The sequence below is a fragment of the Pseudoliparis swirei genome, chromosome 24 (assembly GCF_029220125.1).
Source record: "Pseudoliparis swirei isolate HS2019 ecotype Mariana Trench chromosome 24, NWPU_hadal_v1, whole genome shotgun sequence".
Classification (NCBI taxonomy): Eukaryota; Metazoa; Chordata; class Actinopteri; order Perciformes; family Liparidae; genus Pseudoliparis; species Pseudoliparis swirei.
The window spans coordinates 18,416,582-18,437,350 of record NC_079411.1 but is presented as its reverse complement, the minus strand read 5'-3'; the positions used below and the strand labels follow the sequence as shown (position 1 = coordinate 18,437,350).

At 45.3% G+C, this 20,769-nt stretch overlaps 1 protein-coding gene across 6 annotated transcripts in view; it reads right to left on the bottom strand.

The window, feature by feature from the left end:
* Nucleotides 1-20,769, bottom strand: part of rab11fip4b (RAB11 family interacting protein 4 (class II) b) — a 56,982-nt gene that overhangs the window by 2,456 nt on the left and 33,757 nt on the right. For 4 of the 6 annotated variants that reach the window (XM_056408834.1, XM_056408837.1, XM_056408836.1 and 1 more), the window contains 12 exons: nt 10,214-10,464; nt 9,755-9,931; nt 8,159-8,293; nt 6,775-6,810; nt 5,335-5,434; nt 4,812-4,915; nt 4,576-4,716; nt 4,310-4,391; nt 2,811-2,948; nt 2,533-2,691; nt 1,038-1,118; nt 452-595 (listed from right to left, as the gene is read on the bottom strand). In XM_056408834.1, coding sequence (XP_056264809.1) covers nt 452-595; nt 1,038-1,118; nt 2,533-2,691; nt 2,811-2,948; nt 4,310-4,391; nt 4,576-4,716; nt 4,812-4,915; nt 5,335-5,434; nt 6,775-6,810; nt 8,159-8,293; nt 9,755-9,931; nt 10,214-10,464 — 1,548 coding nt within the window. Of the gene's footprint in view, nt 1-451; nt 596-1,037; nt 1,119-2,532; nt 2,692-2,810; nt 2,949-4,309; nt 4,392-4,575; nt 4,717-4,811; nt 4,916-5,334; nt 5,435-6,774; nt 6,811-8,158; nt 8,294-9,754; nt 9,932-10,213; nt 10,465-11,342; nt 11,439-20,769 lie in introns of those variants that run through there. The other 2 variants (XM_056408838.1, XM_056408835.1) reach the window with 2 other exon arrangements.

The following is a 20,769-nucleotide window of genomic DNA, read 5'->3' as shown; positions in this document are numbered from 1 at the left end:
AGTTCACAACAAGTAGAGTCTCTTTAGTTTACTCTCCAACTTCTATTGGCTACATGATGGTATTTGATTCATGGGTATAGCTACAATAACCAGGTGCATGCATTGTTATATACACACACATATATATAAATATATGTTTATATATAAATATATATAGATATATACACATACAATATTCAACAAAGGCCCGTATATATATGTTTTTCAAGCACACAAAACCGCCCGTTTCAGCTCTAATGCTGCTCTAGGCACAGATTTCATAGTGCTCAATTATTCCTCCATACCTCCATATTATGCCCAATACATTCAAATCTACAACAATGTAATATCTAGAACACTGCTGTGATATGTCCAATAAACACAGGTAAGCGGTAACTACAATGAGTAGTTAACGATTACCTGTGAAGCATGAAATGTGCGTGTGTGGTACGTCTCCCCTCCAGATGTTTACCTGGTCTCTGGAGGCGTTCTCTATCTCGGCAGCGAGGGACTGGGCCTTGGTCTGCGTGGCGAACAGCGTTTTGGCTTCGTACAAACTGAGGCTGAGGATCTGACCGTTGAGCTCATCGTTCTGCTCCCTCAGCTTCTGGCTCTCCTAGAAAGAAAAGAAAAGAATAGAAAAGAGATAAGTACGTGGACCGGGCGAGCCTCGTCTGCGGCGATGAAAAAAAAAAAGGTTGCGACTCAAGCCTCACTCAACCCATGCAACAGAACACTGCACTTCAGGAGCAGCAAACACAGCAAACTAGTTTGCCAACGCCTATAAGATGCAACAGGGGTTATGAGTGTTACAGAACAAACTGCTTCCCTGCCCTTGTTTCTTTCCGCCTGGCGTGTTATGAAAGTGACAAAGTGATTAAGTTGCCGTGATTAAGTTGCCTTTGACCGCCGATAAGAAGTCAGTGTGCCTGTTCCCCTCGCTCAACCCCGAGCCGTTAGCGAGGGAATTGCAACACTGACCCCGGTTCAGCTCGGGCACGTTCACTCTACTCCATTGGGATTAGTGGTTAATGGGGAGGTCACAGATGCAATTTTACCATCAGACCAGGGCGGAGCCGAGCCCCAGACAACACCAGGTGCTGGAGTTCATGGGGGAGAAAGTCCTGGGACGCTAATCGCTGGACACACACACAAACACACAGACATTTACAGAGGTCAGATAGTGAGCTAATCCTCATGGATGTCACAGGGCAGTGTTTACCACATTATATCAGAATATTAAGAGAGAATGAAGTATTATCCTTCCACTTCTGGTCTGAGGCCACAGGGGAGACGTGGAGTTTATTATCTTAGTCCCTGGTAACACACACACACACACACACACACACACACACACACACACACACACACACACACACACACACACACACACACACACACACACACACACACACACACACACACACACACACACACACACACACACACACACACACACACACACACACACACACACACACACACACACACACACACACACACACACACAGGTTTGGTGTGCTGTCTTGAAAACGAGCCGGACACAGGCTTCTGTGCCACTTCCCGGAGTGTTAAGACCTACTTTTTTTTTTTTTTTTTTTACTATCAGAGAGATTGGAGAAATACTCCGGTCTCTAATGTTTGCTTTGTACAAGGTCTGTGCACTTTGCAGGACTAGAAACAGTAACGTGACATTTAAACCTGGCAGGCAGGTAACTATACCGATAAAGATGTCAGCAGATCTGGGAGCACAGAAGGAAAAGAGCAGAGAGAATGTCCTCGACACGTGTACTCGGCAGCTGGTGTTATGTGGGGATGAAGTACAGCGCGTTGAGGTGCTTTTAAGGTAATGCGAGGAGCCAATTTGATTGACTGAGAGCGTTGGCAGCCCCTTACCCCACTGGCAATGCGTGATTATATATAATATAATCAGCCTGCTTCAATTTGAGGCTCTTAGCAGCCACGAGAAGAACAATAACTCATTGTGTTAAATGGAAACTGTTCTTCAGAGTTCTGCAGGGGTAAAGTGAAGTCAAGAAGCCCATCTGAGTCCCTGTGCAGGAACAGTTAAGAGGCTCTAAATTGGCCATGGTCTGTGTAATAATTGTTCGTAGAAATAAGTCAGTAAGTAGCATCGAGGTCAGTTATGTTAAAAAGGTAATAAATATCTATTTTTAAAAAGCTTATGACAAATAAAATGAACCTGTCAACATTTGAGACACACTTTGGACAATATAGATTGGAAAACAGGAGATCTGTTCAATTGCTCAATTAAATTAAATGCCAACAGACTTCTGATCCTGCTTCCACAAACAAAATTAAAAACATTAAAAAAGTTTTCACACATAAAAGACAGCGTTCAATCTGTGAGGGTATAATTATGTCTGGTGCTTTGAGACATGGCATCTCTGCACATCTCGTCCTCTTCAGTGCATCTAAAGCAGTACATTCTCTCACATCAACGTGAAATGACCGTCTCTGCATTTTAAAGGCACACACTCGCTGCTACGCCACTCTTACGGTGCACGGACAATGGCGGCCTTTCGTCAGTACCTGCTTGAGCCTCTTGACCTCGTGCTCTAGCTCCACCTCCCGGGTCCTGTTGTTGAAGTCCGCCAGCCCAGAGAAAGAGCCGTGACCGCGGCCGGGTCTCTCCGCCTCCAGCTTGAAGAGTTGCAAATGCTCCAGCTCGCGACGCAGGTCCTCAATAAGCTACACAGAGACGAGGAGACATGGACGATGTTACATCACGCCGGTCCGGTGTTCTGTAGGTGTACGAGGCGGCGGAGCCAACGGCCCACTCCGTGCATGTGTAAAATAGCCCCTCCCACCTCCTGCATGGCTTCTTTTTCCTTCTGGAACTGTTGTCTGTTCTGTCTCAGCTTGTCCATCATTTTCTTGTAGAGGTCCATCTCGTCCCTCAGGCGCAGACTGGTGTCCTCCAGCTTGTCTGTCATCCTTTGCTTCTCCTGAGGAAGGACAGTTGGTTTTGTGCGTGTCAAAAACGGACAGGCAAACATACACTCCCTCATGAGACAGGCGTTCCTATTTACAGTATGCAATCAGTCAAAATTTGCAAAACGTCTTTGACGTGGTATTTCCATTCGAGTTAGAGAGTAACATTTTTTCAGTTGCAGTCAGTTTGAAGACACAGCATTCAAAGTTGGTCCCTCATCCTACAACACTAGAGGCCACGCCCCTTATCACGGTTTGGGTTTATGTAGCCTCCTCTTGGATGAGATTTTTTTGTTTGACACCCCAAAAATGCCCCAAACACAGAAGAATAAGAAAATACAGACAGAGAGCAGGTACAGACACCACTGTACACTTATTGTGAGTCACAAGACTCAGCCTGCCATTCCCTTTGGTCACAAGCTTACTTTGTGAGCAAGAGTTAACAATAATATGCTATAATAATTGTTAAAAATAGTGTTTCAAAATAGAGGCGTGGTTCAGCACCCATTGGCACCCCTCCTCTTGTAATGTTGTCTTTTTATGTTGTTCGACGGTTAAGTAAAATGCCATTAAGGGGCAGTAGGGCCATGCACTTGATGAAGAGAAACAGTTAGCTGGAGAGTTGGTCTAGATAAGAGCATCAGCCGGATGTGTCCACGGATATAACACACACTAAAACTGTCAGGCTTACAATGCACAGCAAACAAAAAATATTCTGCTGTCAGATTTATGGGAATATGGTAATCCGGGGGATAATAACAACTGCTGTCATGGCACACCACAGAGCCACCGATGGCTGCGATGGTAGGGGGTCAAGTAATTATAGATGTTTTACAGTTTAAGATGTTTATATTGATGGAGCTGGACTTGTATAGCACTTTTTTAGTCTTCCGACCACTCAAAGCGCTTTAACACTATATGACACCATTCACATCCAGTCACACACTGATGGGAGGAGCCACCTCCCCATCAGGAGTCAAACAGGATCATCATAAAGTGTAGTTTCCATCGGCTCTTTGAACCCCAAATTGCTTAAAAGTAATGACATATACGATCCATTAGTGAAGGACAACAGCAGACTGTTTGCATAAACTATCTTCAAAATCCGAGAAAATTGGTCTTCTTGCATGAGGCTTATTGTCTTTTCATTCCAAACATTCTTCTACCAAGTCAAAAACCCGGTGCCCTCGTTCCCCACATTGGTGTCACTTGAGGAGCGGCTCATGTATGTCGCCTCGAGTCCGTAGCAGCTACAGAGGTCTGTACGTTTCCTTCTTTCTAACTCCAGCCACAAGAGGCTTCATGATTTTTGTTTTGTTTTTGACCACGTAAAAAGAAACACACAAAAGAGGAGCAAAAAGTAAACATGCCTTACCTCATCCAGTTTCTCCGACTGTGATTTGAGCCGGCTCATGCTCAGACCCATCTCACTGTTCTCCTCCTCCACCTGCTTCACTCTTAAAAACACAAAATCCCTTTTACATCAGTCACCATTCTGCTTTTTCGCCTCAGGCACATCAGTGTCCATCCCTTTACTTTGAACAAACCCTTATCTATACCATCTCTCCGCATCAGATTATACACTTTCATGAGCATAATAACGTGCATGTATGTGTGCTCGGTCGCCTATGTGCTTCTCACCGGTTGCTCAGCAGCTCTATCTGCATGTTCTTGTCCCTCTCCATCTTGCTGTAGGACTCTCGGTGTCGCCTCAGCTCCTCATGCAGACTTTGTTCTGCTCGCGTCTCCTGGTCTTTCAGCTGCTCCTCAAGCTCATGGACCCTGAGGTCGAAGAACACGAAGAAAACACATTTAAAACCGAGTCACAACTGCAGCTGAGAGTTACTCTCCTGTGAAAGCCCGTTGTCTGACTCTACCTGTGGACTATTTGCGTGTTCTCCAGCTTCAGCCTGGACTTGATATCTCCGTTCATCAGGATCTCGCTCTCCAGATCTGCCACCTTCTTCTCCAGAGAGCTCACCTGATAGAAACCGAGACAGTTAGCTTAATCCAGAACATATTCATATACATAATGACTGTGACAGTTATGTGAAAGGATGTAAGATGATTTCTGTTGAGAAAATACCCCTCAACAAAACAACAATATCACATTGGCGTTAAACAAGAACATTGTTCTGACTTCCTGAAGGCTTCATAATGACAACCCAGAGGAATCCTGATGGGGCTCACCCTATGAATTAGTATTCTGCACATCCACCAGGAGTAAATCTTTACTCTGTGATTTTAGTGCCAAGAGCGTACGGATACCTTTTATGAGTTTGTCAATATCGACACAGAAGCAGGAGAGCTCAGTTTTAAATACAGTCCCACTGACACAGGTCCAATATGGATAGACAAACACACACAGACACAAAGACACACACACAAACCCACACACACCTTCTCGTTGATGTTGATGTCACAGGAGTCGATGCTGTCTCTGAAAAGGTCTTCCGTGCTGCCGTTACTGCTGCTCAAGTTGCTGTTGTGAAGCAGCTGCCTGCTCGAACACACAGAGACACACACTTAAAGAACCTGCCCCGAATAGATCCAGGTGAGCACTAGCTGGTTCTGAGTGTGTTGAGTATATATATATATATATAGTTGTGCGTGTGTTTATGTTTGAGAAAGTGTGAAAGGGAGAGTGTGTACTGATCCTACTGCGAGATTGCATCAAGGTTTAGGTGGGAAGATGGTGCAAACTGAATTTACAGACACACACAAATGCACACACGCACACACCTCTTTTCCCCCTGATGGATAAACTTGATCCATTACTGAGATTAGCAATATGGAGAGGAGAAAAACTGAAAAACTATTCCATTACCTCATCATTTTATCCTTTCAGCCATTTGAGTGAAAGTGACACGTTAGCATATCCATTCTTGAGTTATGGCCAAAAAGTGTCTTGTGAGGTCACAGTGACCTTTGACCGCCAAATTCGAAAAATAGGTTCACCCTTGAGTCGTGGTGCCAGATTGTTTCTTTGATATCGTGTTCAAGAGAACAGACCGGACGCACATATGAATGACATGACGCCTCCAACCGCGGCTGTAGCTGATGCGGAGGCATGGAAAGGAGGGAACAGGAAGGAGAAGGAGTGGACGAACAGATAAAGAGGGCAATAAAGTGGAAGAGGTAATCAAACCAGACAGAGAGTACAGTAGCGGGAACAAGGGGAGAGAGAGAGCCGAACCGTATATTGAATACATAGATCAGGTCTGACAGGCCGTTTTCACTCTGTCGCTATAACTCAGTTACTGCGCCTGGAAAAGGACAAAAGCCTGAGACACAAAACATTTCACTCAGTGCAGACCAACGAGGCAAACACGGGAAAAAAAGCCGATGTCCAAAGTATTTTTGTTTTGAACCAACCCCGGAACAAAACCAAAAGATTTCAGAGATTCAGATCCGATTGATTCCATCCAGATGTCATGCGTTTTGTTTTCTGAACAACCTGTTACTGATTAACCGGGTGCTCGAGGACAATAGTCTGGCAGGCCGAGTGATAACTAACCTTGCTGCGTGGTTCGTGTGTGACTCAATAAATAGAGCAAACACGTGGTTGTATATCGCACAGAGTACAAGTGAGAGACATCACACACACACACACACACACACACACACACACACACACACACACACACACACACACACACACACACACACACACACACACACACACACACACACACACACACACACACACACACACACACACACACACACACACACACACACACACACACACACACACACACACACACACTAATGTCTAGAGACACCAATGGGGACACACACACACACACACACACACACACACACAGGTGAGTGGCTTACCTGCCGAAAGCATTGCTGGTGATTTTCCTGATAGGGCTGCAAAGGATAAAACAAAATGACAGACATTTTTTATTGCATTGAACTGGCAGCGATACGTCTTGACTAGATTGTGTCTGTTCAGCGGGACAGACGTGCAGCAAAGAGGGAAAGAAAGACAGAAGGACATGTCAATGATAACACATCATCGCTCCTGGTTCAGTGAGCGGAGGTTCCAGTCTCAGGGGAACAAACGCCCAGAGACTCATTCAGTGTGACGAGTCCGTCTGTGTCGGGGATTCACGCCGGATTAACAAAAAGAGCAAACAAACTGTTGGCCCAACACAAATGGGCCTCTCATGTCGTAAGTGGGAAGAGGAGAATTACTGCTTACAGTGTGTATCTTTAATCTCTAAAGTTTAATTTGCACAAAATGCACTCATTAATTATTAAATATATGTGTGTGTGAAAGTGATCTACACTTATGTAACATCCACATGTTACGGTTTGTCCCATTGCACGTGATTTGAGTCGATTTTTACTTGAACCTCTTGTTGCTCACTGGCTGATCTTCCAAAAAATGTCAAACCACACCCTCTAATTTCTCATGTTCATTCCCCATGCTTTTCACTGTAGCTAATTGAATTGGATTAATTGTATGTAAAGGAGCTTAATCCTTTAAATACCGTTTTCTCCCTCATCTGTCCATTCTGAATCCCTCGAGCCTTAAACACATCATTCTTTGGACTGAGCTATATGGTGCCTTTTTCCCCCCATTCTCATCCTTCCTCGTCGAGATCCATTCCTACCAACATCCTGTTTAATCTGAATCCACTTCCTACGAGCTCACTCCATTCCCCAATCAATTTTATATTCATTCTCCCTTACCTCATGCTCTTTCTCTTCTCACTCTAACTCTTTCTCTGCAGTCAGCAGCGATTCCGAGGAAAGAAACAAAAGTAACTTCTACACTATAATTCAAAAACATTATTCTGCGATGCTGTGTTGCACTCGTGCGTTTGCAGGTAGCCAGCGTTCTGTATTAATGGATTATGTTTCCACTAATAGATTCCCGATTACAATGGTTGATGAGGTAAGCACAAGGAGTGACCACATTAGGTAACACGCGATTAGCGTGTGTGAGTGCATGACACAGGAGGAAGATCACTTCAGACATTATTTACAGTGGTCACAGCGTGGTGTATAGTTCCTGTCGCCAATTATTCAACTATTGCGACTGTGACTCAGTAATAGAGCAGTAATAGAGTCGTCCGTCAACCGGCGGTTCGATCCCCGGCTCAAGCAAGTCCATGTCGCTCACAAAGTCACTTCCTGTTGAAGCTGCACTAACACTTAGTGGGGGTAGATCTTGTATTTGTGTGTATGTGTGTGTGTGTGTGTGTCTCACCTGTTAGTCTTGAGGTTTTTGAGGCGAACCTCCAGGTCGTTCAGCAGGTTGACCTTCTTGCTGCATTGAGAGCAGTAGACGTCCATCACTTCCCCGTTGTAATGATGACGCACCTTACGAGGAGTCTGGCCCGCGCTGGACACACACACACACACACACACACACACACACATACACTTTAGTTATTTGTGTTCCAGTGAGTTGGGGAAGTGTCAACCCTCAAAGCGAAACAATGACCTTATGACCAAATCTGATGCTAAAATAAGGATTGCATTGCATCGGGTCTTCAGGCTATTCCCAAAAAAACATATTTTTACAGATTTACAGATACCATAATATAGTCTAAGTGGGTAATTTGAATTGATTTGAAATTATATTTACAAGGAGCACACCAATAATTGACTGTAATGTCAAATGTAAAAAAAGGCTTAGTAGTGTTGTGTCGTGGAGTTTCCTGATATAGAAACATTGATTTTCATGCACGGCAACTGCACAAACATTTTCTGTTTATGGCCCACAAAGAAAAAAGTTGGGCCCCCCCTGCCATCATGCGTTACATATGCCTGAAAATACACTGCCTGGTTTTGCTATAGTTGTCCAACACGTTCCCGAATTTCAACACAGCATTCTCAAACTCTCAACCTCAAAAACTCGACATAATTGATTTTGGAGGCTTTTAACCCACTTCGTACTGCAGTCATTCAAACTTCTTTCACTTCTTGTAAATCAAGGGCCTCATTTTAAATGTAATTCTCCATGCCAACTCCATTTGGTGAGTTTTGTCTGCTTGGTATGCGAGCCACTCTATCAGCCGGGACACTCAATCCCATTAAACACGGGCCTTTGTTGAATATTAATGTGGCCTTCAGCGCAATAACTCCTAAGCTACACGTCTATAGTCAAGACTCTAATAATAATAATGAGTCAGGTGCTGATTTGGCAGAGTGGAGCCTCAAGCCCAGAGTATTTCACAGAGATGGAGCTACAGAAAATGGTCTTTATCAGAACCTAACCTTTGAGAACCTTTTATCTGCACTGCTGGGCCACCAAACATTTGCTACTGGCCCTGGAAGAAATGATTCACCCAAGAAGCTGGATAATAATTGTATGAATAATAGTCACTACCATAGCATTGTACTTTCAACCCTCACTCCCTATCACGCCCAAAACAACAGGATAATAATGTTGTGCTTGAGTTGCAGAAGAACACAAGGGGATCATCCATTTAGGGACACAATCATTTAAATGAATGAGTTTAATGAGCAAAAATCATATTCCTGTTGCAACAAGCTCACTTAAAATACGCAGAGAGTTTGAGAGATAATTCGACAAATTTCTCTTCAGTAAGATGTTGTGGAGGGACTTAACATAAGTGTTTTAATATTAATTTGTAACAGAAATACACCCCACCACCATGTTGACCACTTTACAACAATGTAGCTTCTTCTGTGTTAAATAGCAGTGTTTACTCTAAATAGCACTGGTTCATTGTGGATTGGGTTATTTTGGTTAAGGTTTACAGTGTTGAGGTTCAGACCCTCAGCAAAACACGAGGAACGATGTCTCACAACGTTTCCCTCTCTCACCCTCTCTCACCTAGAGGGAACAGATGAGCCGAGGTCGGAGCACCCGTTGGTTCGAGTCTCGTCGTCTGGGCTGGGGCTGCTGGGAGCGTAGTCCGGTTCCTCCCCTTCGCCGTAGTCCTCAAACTGCTCCTCGTTCAGAGAGGCCGAGGAAAGGTCAGAGGTCACTGAGACGCTGGTCTGACCACACCTGGGGAAAAAGAGTTATTTGAGTTTAGAGCATACAGTTTCCTCAAAATGTCCCTTGTGGATTGTAAATAATGTTTAAATATTTTTGTCTGATTGAGAAAACAGCTGTGAGGACAATCACGCTAAATATAAACTGATATGTGTCCCCATGAAGGGAAGGTCTCCACTATGTGCAGCAAAGGAAACAAGGAGCATCTCCGCATGTGGACTGATTTAGAGACGATGAGACCGACAGTAAAGCAGTAGGAGTAAAAAAGACAAAGAAAGATGGAACACAGCATACTTCTCCCCAGGGAAGAAGAGATGACCCAGTGCGTCTTCCTTGTCTCCAGGTCTGATCGGCCCGTCGGAGGTGTCTGACCCTTGGGTGCTTTCCACTGCACTGTCTCTGTCCGATTCCCTCTCCCTGCCCTCGTCTGCCACCTCCCCCTCAGGCTCCGCCACCTCTCCCGGTAACAGCTGGTTCTCAGGGACGAGGTCAGGAAAGGCCCGCGTGCACATGATGGCCAGACAGAGCTGCTCCTCCTCAACGCCCTGCAGCATGATGGCAAGAGGGGAAAGAGTCAGTTTACATAGTTGCAGGCCCTGAACTACAGAAACAGTTATTACATTGCCCAAATCCTCCCAGTGACTCTTTACACTGATGGCATTATCTATATAATACTTTTCTATTGCAAGCAAACATTAAAAACCCTTTCATTGAAAAATATGTTTTCTTAAAATAACCCAAAGCAATAGAGTGGTCTTTATGTGCAGACAGAGAAGGGGGTCATGACCTTAGGGGACAATTTAATTCGAAAGAAAACACTGCGTTAGTACCACTACTATGTGCATTTCAATTTGTGAGGGGAATTTATGGAATGGTCTGAATGGAGTACAAATATATAAAACAATTATGTTTGTCGTAATTTAGTTTTTGAGCGGGACATGGATGAGGAAGGGGCCTCGTCTCTCTTGGGACTGAGATGCTCATTGTTTACGTTTTTGTTTGTCCACTATTTAAGGTAAGGCCATATTAGTGTTTGCTTCTGCCTCCGCCATTTTGGATATATACTATTCATATATAGTTAGTTGGTTTAGAATTAGCTGTTTATGTTTATTGTTGATAAATGTATGTATCTAATTTATACCATATACTGTATATAGCCATTGGTTTGTGGGTGACGTTTTTTTGTTTATTTTATCCCTTCAAAATAAATGTGAACATCATGTCATTGTGTCACATTTAGACAATGGAAGTCCTGTGTTCTTCATTCTGTTAGCACGACTTGTTTTAGTTTTAGGAGGGCTGCTCACAAAACATGGCTGCTGAGAGTATTAACACTTGTGAATATCGTTGTTGGGTTAATCCCCCCCCCCCACACACACACACTTAGTACATTCCTAAACTGTGGGAATGGTCTTAAACTCACATTGGGGGTCCGGAGGATTAGAAAAGGTAAAAGGGTGACAGGTCAAAGGTCACAGGTCCCGCTCCGGCGAGTATCACTCTTCGCCGGCTCAAATCTCTTTCAATGCAACAGAGAACAAGAACGTATCTCAGCATGACGGAGCACTGCAGCACGAAGGAGGAGGGCAGGTGAAGAGGTAATCAGAGAGGACGGCGAGCAGGGTGAGGAGCAGAAAGGTGGGGAGGGGGGAGGTGGCCATGGACGGCAGTGCGGATGGATGTTTGGAGGAGAAATAGGTATGATGAAGAACTGAGACTAAAAATACCAAGCTAGGTGAGGGAAAGGACAAGAGGATCAAAGCCACGAAGAAGAGCTGTGAAAAAAGATATGAGGAGCAGAGCGAACACTTTACAGACCACGACAGCTTTCAGGCCGCTCGCTGTCTCTACACACACAGCGCGGACTTTTCATCCCTTGAGCTCCACTGATCTAGACTGAACAGCGAATGTTTCATCCCATAATAGGGGTGTAGCGCAAAGCCACTATATCTGTAGGTCACAAAATATATTTAGTCGGATTTATAGCAGTGAGCAGGGCCCTCAGCAGAAAGGTGGAAGAACATTTCCAGATTGTATAAATAAGTATATATGAATAACAAAACAACAAAACTATTCAACCATTTACCTGAATGATAAAATAAAGAAACAGGATTTGTATTTGAATCTTTCCGACAAAAAAAAGTTACTTTTAATGTTCTTGGTGGAAATGAATAGCGGAAATAAAGAGAAAATACAAAATTGCATTGTTCATTGCATCTATGAAAAATAAATAAATAAAATCAATTCTGAGGTATTTCTGTGAATTAGTTTGCATCAGTTTATCTTTTGTTGCGACCGTGCTCCAAAGGCCACAACAAAAATGGAGTCACAACATGTATAACGGTTTAACAGACGATGTTTATTTTCTCAACCCAATCAAAGTCAACTCAAATTAAGTAAAGGAGGATATACCCAGCAGGTCCGGCGTGCCTGCAGGACCAAGAAAGAGAGAGAGAGAGCACAGACAGAAGCAGAGGCTTTAAATACCTGCAGAGCACCAGACACAGGTGCCCTGAGTTACTGTAATTAGTCCAATCAACTGCACCCACACTCTCGGCTGATGAACCCACAGGGGCATCACAGCCCCCCCCTTAAAACGGAGGCCCCCGAAAAACAACATCAATTATCCAGAGCCAGGGAGACTTCCTACCCCACCGGGGCACGAGATAGAGCATCCGCCACAACGTTGTCCTTGCCCTTAATGTGCCGAATGTCTAAACTATAGGACTGCAGGAACAGGGCCCACCTCATCAGCCGCCGGTTCGGACAATTAAGTGAACAGAGAAAGGTAAGGGGATTATGGTCGGTATAAACTACAACTGAGCTACTCCCAAACCCCACATATACCTCAAAGTGCTGGAGGGCCCATATTAAGGCCAATGCCTCCTTTTCGATTGTCGAGTAATTGAGTTGGTACGAATTAAACTTCCTTGAGAAGTAACAAACTGACCTATCAATACCCTCAACCTCTTGCAGCAAAACCGCACCTGCCCCAACATGACTAGCATCAACCTCCAATTTGAACGGCTCATCGAGGCGCGGCGCAGCGAGAACCGGTGCACAGCACAACAGGGTCCTCACATTCTCAAACGCTTCCTGACACTGGTCAGACCAAATGAACTTGACTGTACCCTTCAGCAAATCAGTCAGGCGTGCAACCACTGTGGAGAAGTTCTTACAAAAGGCACGATAGTACCCGACCAGCCCTAGGAATCGCATTAGTTCCTTTTTAGTAGTGGGCACAGGAAACTGCAAAACGGCCCGCACCTTCGCGTCTACCGGACGAACTTGTCCCTGGCCGACCACCCGGCCAAGGTACGTCACTGTCGCCCTAGCGAACTCACACTTGGCCAGGTTAACAGTGAGATGCGCCTCAGCCAGGCGACAGAACAGAGCACCAATGCGTTTAATGTGGTCATCCCATGTGTCACTAAACACCACTACGTCGTCAAGATAAACAGCAACCCCCTCAAGACCTGCTACAACCATGTTCATGAGGCGCTGAAATGTCGCTGGTGCATTACAAAGCCCAAAACTCATCACTGTATACTCATACAGACCGAAAGGTGTAACAAACGCTGAAATCTTTTGCACGCTGGTCAAAGGAACTTGCCAGTACCCTTTAACAAGTCGAATTTACTGACGAATTTAGCCGAGCCCACCAAGTCAATACAGTCCTCCATCCGTGGTAATGGGTAGGAATCTGTTTTTGTCACCTTATTAACCTTACGATAGTCATTACAAAACCGCGGAGACCCATCTGATTTGCCTACGAGCATACTAGGAGACGCCCAACTGGAGAACGACTGTACTGCGATCTGATTGTCCAACATGTACTGGACCTCAGCCTCCAGCACCCTACGCTTATCTGCAGGGCAACGATAAAATCGCTGCTTAATTGGAGGACTGTCCCCCACGTCGATATCATGCTCCACGAGAGTTGTGCGCGATGGCGTATCGCCGAACAGTACCATAAACTTTCCGATTAACGCCGCCAACTCATCTCTCTGTGCTGCTGGTAAGTGACTCAACAATCGATCCAATTGGCATAACGACTCCGAATTCCTCAGCCTACCAGACATAACAGGTTCATCTGGCGCCTTAACATCACACTCCTCAGCCAACCCTCGATCTGAAAGCACAGAATCAACTATCATTATGGGGCCCACACCCAAGTTTCTAGCCATGACGCTATCCCCAATGGTATCACGAACATAGTACGGTTTCAGGAGGTTGACGTGACACAGTTGAGCCAACTTCCTCCGATTTGGAGTAGCAATCAAGTAATTTTGATCTGACACTTTACTCTCAACAGTGTACGGGCCGGCAAACTTAGCTTTGAATGGTGAGACCTGCAGTGGCATTAAAGCCAACACCTGATCCCCCGGGCTGAATTCACGATACTCTGCTTTACGGTCATAGAGTCTCTTCATATTAGCTTGAGCACCAGCTAAATTTTTCCTTGCCATTTCCACCGCTACATACAGACGATGACGAAAACCCTGTACATAGTCTACTAAATTTTTAGGTGGCTCACCCTCAACCAGACCATTTTGGAGAATAGATAACACACCACGCACCTTGTGCCCAAAGACCAAATCATTAGGGCTAAACCCTGTACTTTCCTGAATGACTTCCCTGGACGCCAACATGAGCCATGGGAGTCCCTCCTCCCAGTCCTTCCCCATTTCCATACAATAAGCACGCAGCATGGACTTCAATGTTTGATGAAACCGCTCTAGCGCCCCCTGGCTCTGGGCATGGTAAGCCGACGCACGGTTATGCCTGACCCCCAGCTGCTGTAGGATCTGTTTGAACATATGGGAAGTAAAGTTGGTACCCTGGTCGCTTTGAATCACACGTGGGATCCCAAATGTGGAGATGAACTGGGTTAAAGCTCTAACTACTGGCTTCACTGATATGGAGCGCAAGGGAAACGCTGCAGGGTACCTTGTAGTCTGGCACATTATAGTAAGCATGTACGCACAACCGGACTTAGATGGAGGCAACGGCCCCACACAATCTATGATCAAATGCTCAAAAGGTTGCCCCAGGGCTGGGATGGGACTGAGGGGTGCAGGCTTCACTATCTGACTTGGTTTACCAGTGAACTGACATATGTGGCATGTTTTAATATACCTTGCAACATCGCGCTTTAACCGAGGCCAGAAAAAATAGCGGAGGACACGGTCATAGGTTTTTTTTATCCCCAAATGTCCACTACTATCATGCGCAGTTTGCAATATCACATCACGAAAGCTACTCGGCACCACCACCTGAAAAATGGCCTCCCCCACAGCATCACCAACACAGGGCACCCACTTACGCACCAGCAAGTCCCCCTGAACAAAATAACCCTGGGCTGTGTCTCTGACCTTCTCTGCCGGCAACAACTCAGTCCACAGAGCAGAAAGAGATGAATCGTCCCTCTGACTCCTGACCCAGTCCTCCTTTGACACCGACGAAGGGAGATCAGGCAGTGAGACCGCATGTACCACATTACTTTTGCTACACTCCGAAACATGTGGGTCAGCAGACTTTTTACGGATCTGTGCACGTGTCACAGCACAAACTGGAAACACACTTGGAAACTGCAAAATACTCTCATCTGGCTCCCCAGATGCCACCGGCCTGGAAACCACCACCGGCGGTGGCACACCAGCCCACACAGCACTACCAGCGAGATCGTTGCCCAAAATCATATGTATCCCCTCAAGTGGTAACGCGGGACGCACGCCGATAGACACAACTCCCCGCACCAGCTCACAATCCAGCACTATTGTATGCCGTGGCACAGGAATCAAGCCCATCTCCATACCCCTCATCAGCACAAAATCCCCCGTTTCTGTCTCTGACGAAAAAGGCAACGCTGACTCCACAATGAATGAGTACCTTGCCGCTGTATCACGCAACACCTTAATCGGCACATATGTGTCACTACCGACTACTGACACCACAGCTTCCGTGATGAACGGCTCAAAACTAGAACCCGCATCCAGGTCGGTACAAACCGGCTTCCTATCAGGCACCATGCCCGAGCCTACACCCAACGTTTTTTTGTCCAACACGGCCGAACAACACATGGCTGGAGCATATGTTGACAAACGAGGCTTCCCCTTATTTTCCAGCAACGGACACTGATCCTTCCAATGACCGCCACCTCTGCAATAATGACATAGGTCCACTTTGGCCACCTCGGGTCGCCCTGTACCTGCGAATTTACGGGAGGAGCCTGGTGAAGACTTTGCACCACCGCGGGCATAGCCATTGTCATTACTCCTATCCAAATCCGCACAGAAAATTTCCTACCAACTAAGTGTATGTCAAAATTTAACTTTTGACTTTCGGACGAGCCCCCATTTGTTGCGACCGTGCTCCAAAGGCCACAACAAAAATGGAGTCACAACATGTATAACGGTTTAACAGACGATGTTTATTTTCACAACCCAATCAAAGTCAACTCAAATTAAGTAAAGGAGGATATACCCAGCAGGTCCGGCGTGCCTGCAGGACCAAGAAAGAGAGAGAGAGCACAGACAGAAGCAGAGGCTTTAAATACCTGCAGAGCACCAGACACAGGTGCCCTGAGTTACTGTAATTAGTCCAATCAACTGCACCCACACTCTCGGCTGATGAACCCACAGGGGCATCACACTTCTCATATGAAAATAGTGTTTTGTTTACATCTCTATCCCATACCCACTCGCACAAACCTGCATGCCTGTACAACAGAATGAGGAAGCTGAACCTATGAACTGAGGCTCTGTTCTCTAACAAAGAGCCACCGTCGGGTCTGAGTCAGCCTCTTTAGCTTTCCTTACACCAGCCTTCTTATTTCCCTGCAGCAGGAAAAAAGAAAGAAAGAAATGGTGCGATCCGCCCCCCTCTATACTCCAACACAACAATATAAAAAAGAAAAAAGAAAAGCTGAACAAGCTACCACAGAGGGGAAGTTCGACACCTGCTGTGTTTGTTTCGAGGAAGAAAGACAAAGACATTTATTTCATAGCGTGAGCTTCCCAACACGGGTTGAAAAGGTGAGCAATACAATATCCAATTATATGCTACACAAGTGCAATATACCTCATAGAGGTTGTATTTCACTGTCATTTCAAAATATTTAAAGAGCTTTATCTTCCTCTGTCCTGGTGAACACTGATGAGAATAGTAAAAGTGATGATGGAAGGAGGAGCTGTGTGTCTGTGTGTTACTGTAGCCTCTCTCTGGGGGCCTTTAACTGCCACAACATGAGCCTGCACAGTTTTTGGAGTCCCCCCCCCCCCCCCGGAGCGAACATATTACGCCCCCTCTATATTTCTGCAGGGTTTCCAATCTAAAAGATTTAATGAAAACAGTCAAAATTCGTTCATTCTATACCAAAATGTCAAGATGATGACATATAATGGATCCACATGCAAAAAGAACAATAATAGGGAAAGAGTGTGTGTTGTGTTTCAATCGACGTTCATGTTCGTAGATTACAAAGACAATGGAGGGACAGGAACTACACCGCTTTAGAGCATTATTCTACACTCCATCAAGGCCGTTACTCTTTAAAAAAGAATAAACTTGGAAAGGGATTTCTGATCTCTCTTTGGGTCCGTTGCTGCAGGGTCTGACCTAGTTAAAATACAGACATCCTATCTCTTCCATGCTTTTTCTTCCCGCTCTCCCAGGTGAGGCCAACCTGAAAAATTCAGCTTCCATTTTCTGAGATGAGAAGGTGATAAGAGACGTATGCGAAGAACAACTGTAGCCATTTGTGTCTTTGTGAATTGTCTCTGTGTCCGGCTTAGCAGAGCGCGGATAGGTGCTTGGCTGAATAAGCGTGTGCAAACTATGTCAGACACCTGGAGTCTGGAGTATAAGAAGTAAAGATTGGTAGCCCAGAGTACAGAAGCAGCTCTTAACCCGGCCAGGCTCTCAGGGACAGGTGTATTATTTACATCCATTGCATCTGCAATAGAGATGAAAGCAGGGGGGAGGAAAGAGGGGCAGAAAAATCAAGAGCAGAGGAACTTCTCCACGGGAAGCTGAATAGAGAAAGAGAGAGAGATCGGAAATAAAATGAAGCCTCGAGAAAAAGACTGCAGCTAACAACAAGCAGCGCCACAGTGTACATATACCGGTCCAACTCGCACACCTCAACTTGAGCACCCAGTGAATCATGCAGAAATTAGATTTGATGAAACATGACTGATGATCACGGATCACACCATGTTGACAGAGTCAAGCTGCAGCGGTTGAGCAACACCGTGGAAGACGATACGGAGCCGAAAACCGCGAGATGCGAGTGACGTCATCGTATCGCGCCGACGAGGCCGACATACAGTATTTACACGCGTGCGTTTGTGCAAGGGAAAGCACCGGAAACAAAAACGGGTGACCGGCAGTCAAATCATGGAACCATTTGTAATACTGGATGCAAATCCTTGGGGCATCATAGAGGCACAAACAGGAAAGACCATCACCAGGAAGTCGAGTGAAATGGAGTCGGTATTCTCGGTGATGACATTATGTCAACGCGTTGCAGAAATGATCAAGTTCATGCGGTTCCTTCCTCTTCACCGTCTTCAATGTGGCATCTCTTCTTTATAACCGTAACCAGAAACAAACATGTGAAGTGTTTCTGACACACACTTCACATCCGTGCAGCGACACTCACAGCGGGCGACAAGGCAGAGAGAGACTGAGAGGCTTATTGACGGGAGGTCACCGTCAGAGGCCAGAACTCTCCATCAGGACCACGCCGCTGCGGCCGTTATTAAAAAAGATGGACTCTCCATCCGCCTCCCCTCCCGCCCCTTTAGTCCACGCCGAGTGCTGAGGGTCAAGACCAGTTCAGTGCTGAACAAGTCATTAATCAGCCCTCCTGATTACGTGGATGATTGATTAAAATGCAAAATGAGGGAGACGATGGCGCCGAGCAAGAAGCGGTGCAACCTGAATGTTATTTTCTCAGCTGTCGGTAGGGATGAGAATTGATACGATTTTAACGATTCCGATGCCTTATCGATTCCTGCTTATCGATTCGATTCCTTATCGATTCTCTTATCGATTCTTATTGGGCAAGGGGTGAAAAAAAGAGCACAAACGGGTTTATTTACATTAATTTTCTTTTATATAATTTTCTATAATGCTGCACACACCATATACTGTATGTATACATACACATTTACATTTTCTTAAAGAACCAAAAACATTTATACATATTCCTCTTGAACTTAAAATAAAACTTATATAACTTAAATAAAATGTATTCTGTTTAATTTAATTTTCTAGAAATTACAGTGCTCCTTCCTTTTTTTAAAGGGTATATGAACTGCGCTGCCAAAAATGAAACTAGCAGTGGCAAATACCAAGTGTGCAACCATCAATTGTATGGATCATCAACAATTTGTGTGCAGAAAAATAAGCATGTCTGCTTTCTCCGGGAGGATACGCGATCTCTCAGGACTTATTGTGTCTCCAGCCGTGGAGAACACTCTCTCAGATGGGGTGGAGGATGAACACAAAGATATGAGGAGGTGTACAAGACGTGCTGTAGCCTGTGACCCAGACAGACGACCAGCCTCTGAACCGGTCTGACTCTGAACCTCATCAGCTAAATTGGATGGCAATGGAGATTATTTATATAGTGAAAGCTGGTTTACACAATGAACGCCTCCACATTTGGACCGGCCCCCTGAACAATACCAGAGACGCGTTCCGATTTATTTATTTTTTCACCTGACCCGCTGCCGTTGAGATTTGAGATTGCAGTGAGACGCGGAGAAAATGTGAAGCGGTGCTCTTCGCAATAAAACATCTTTGATGGGACGTGTCCGTCTCGGCCAATCAGCGTTCAGATGTCCACAGCGTTTGGGAAGTTAGGTTAGCTTGAATGTTAGTCCGCCACATCTGCTGCTGTCACGCTGCACGGTGTAGCGATACTAACAAAGTACCCGTACGTTAAAAACGATGTGATTTCGCATAGTTTTAGTATCGATACTTCATTAAAAGAGCGATCAGAGCGCACGCAATGCTCCGCTGTCCGTTCCGTTAAATGCTGTCTGCGCGCGCAGCGCTTACACGCGTGGCGCGTGCGGCGCTCAGCCGTCATGCGCGCACACAGGTGAGCACACTCTCACCTCACACTAGCACTTTTTGTCGTGTGAAATAGAGCCAAACTTTAGAACGCCTCTGCCTAGTTGCCATGTTTGCTGCAGTCTGAAGAAGAAACTAAAAAAGTTTGCGCATGCGCAACGCCACAGAGGACCGTTAGCAGAACCGTTAAAGAATTTGGCTAACGATCCCAAACAATCGGTTCACTGGGAACCGGTTCTAAAACAGAACCGGTTCTCGATGCCCATCCCTAGCTGTCGGGGAGATTCCCACGTGCGTCTCGTTTAGTTTCACTCATTCATCATAACCGTTCAAACTGGCTTTCGGCGTTGACAGAATGTTCCGTGAAAAAAACAAACAGCAACGTTGCATTCAATAAATGATCAACCTGCATCACAAATCTAGAGAATTTGTGATGCAGGTTCATCTTCATTAAATCATAATAATTATTCATTTCAAAAGTTTAAAGGGACAGTTCACCCCAAAATGAAAAAATACGCATCTCTCCTCTTACCTGTAGTGCGATTTATCAGTCTAGATTGTTTTGCCGTGAGTTGCCTAGTTTTGGAGAAAGAGATGTCTGCCTTCCCTACAATATAATGGGACGATATGGCACTCGGCTTGTGTCGCTCAAAGTGCAAACAACTCCACAGCAATGTCTCTTTTACAGCAGTCGTGACCCGGTTACTCAAGATATCCCTCAGGCCTTGTTGTGAGCAGTTTCCGGTCTGAACTATTTTCTTTTC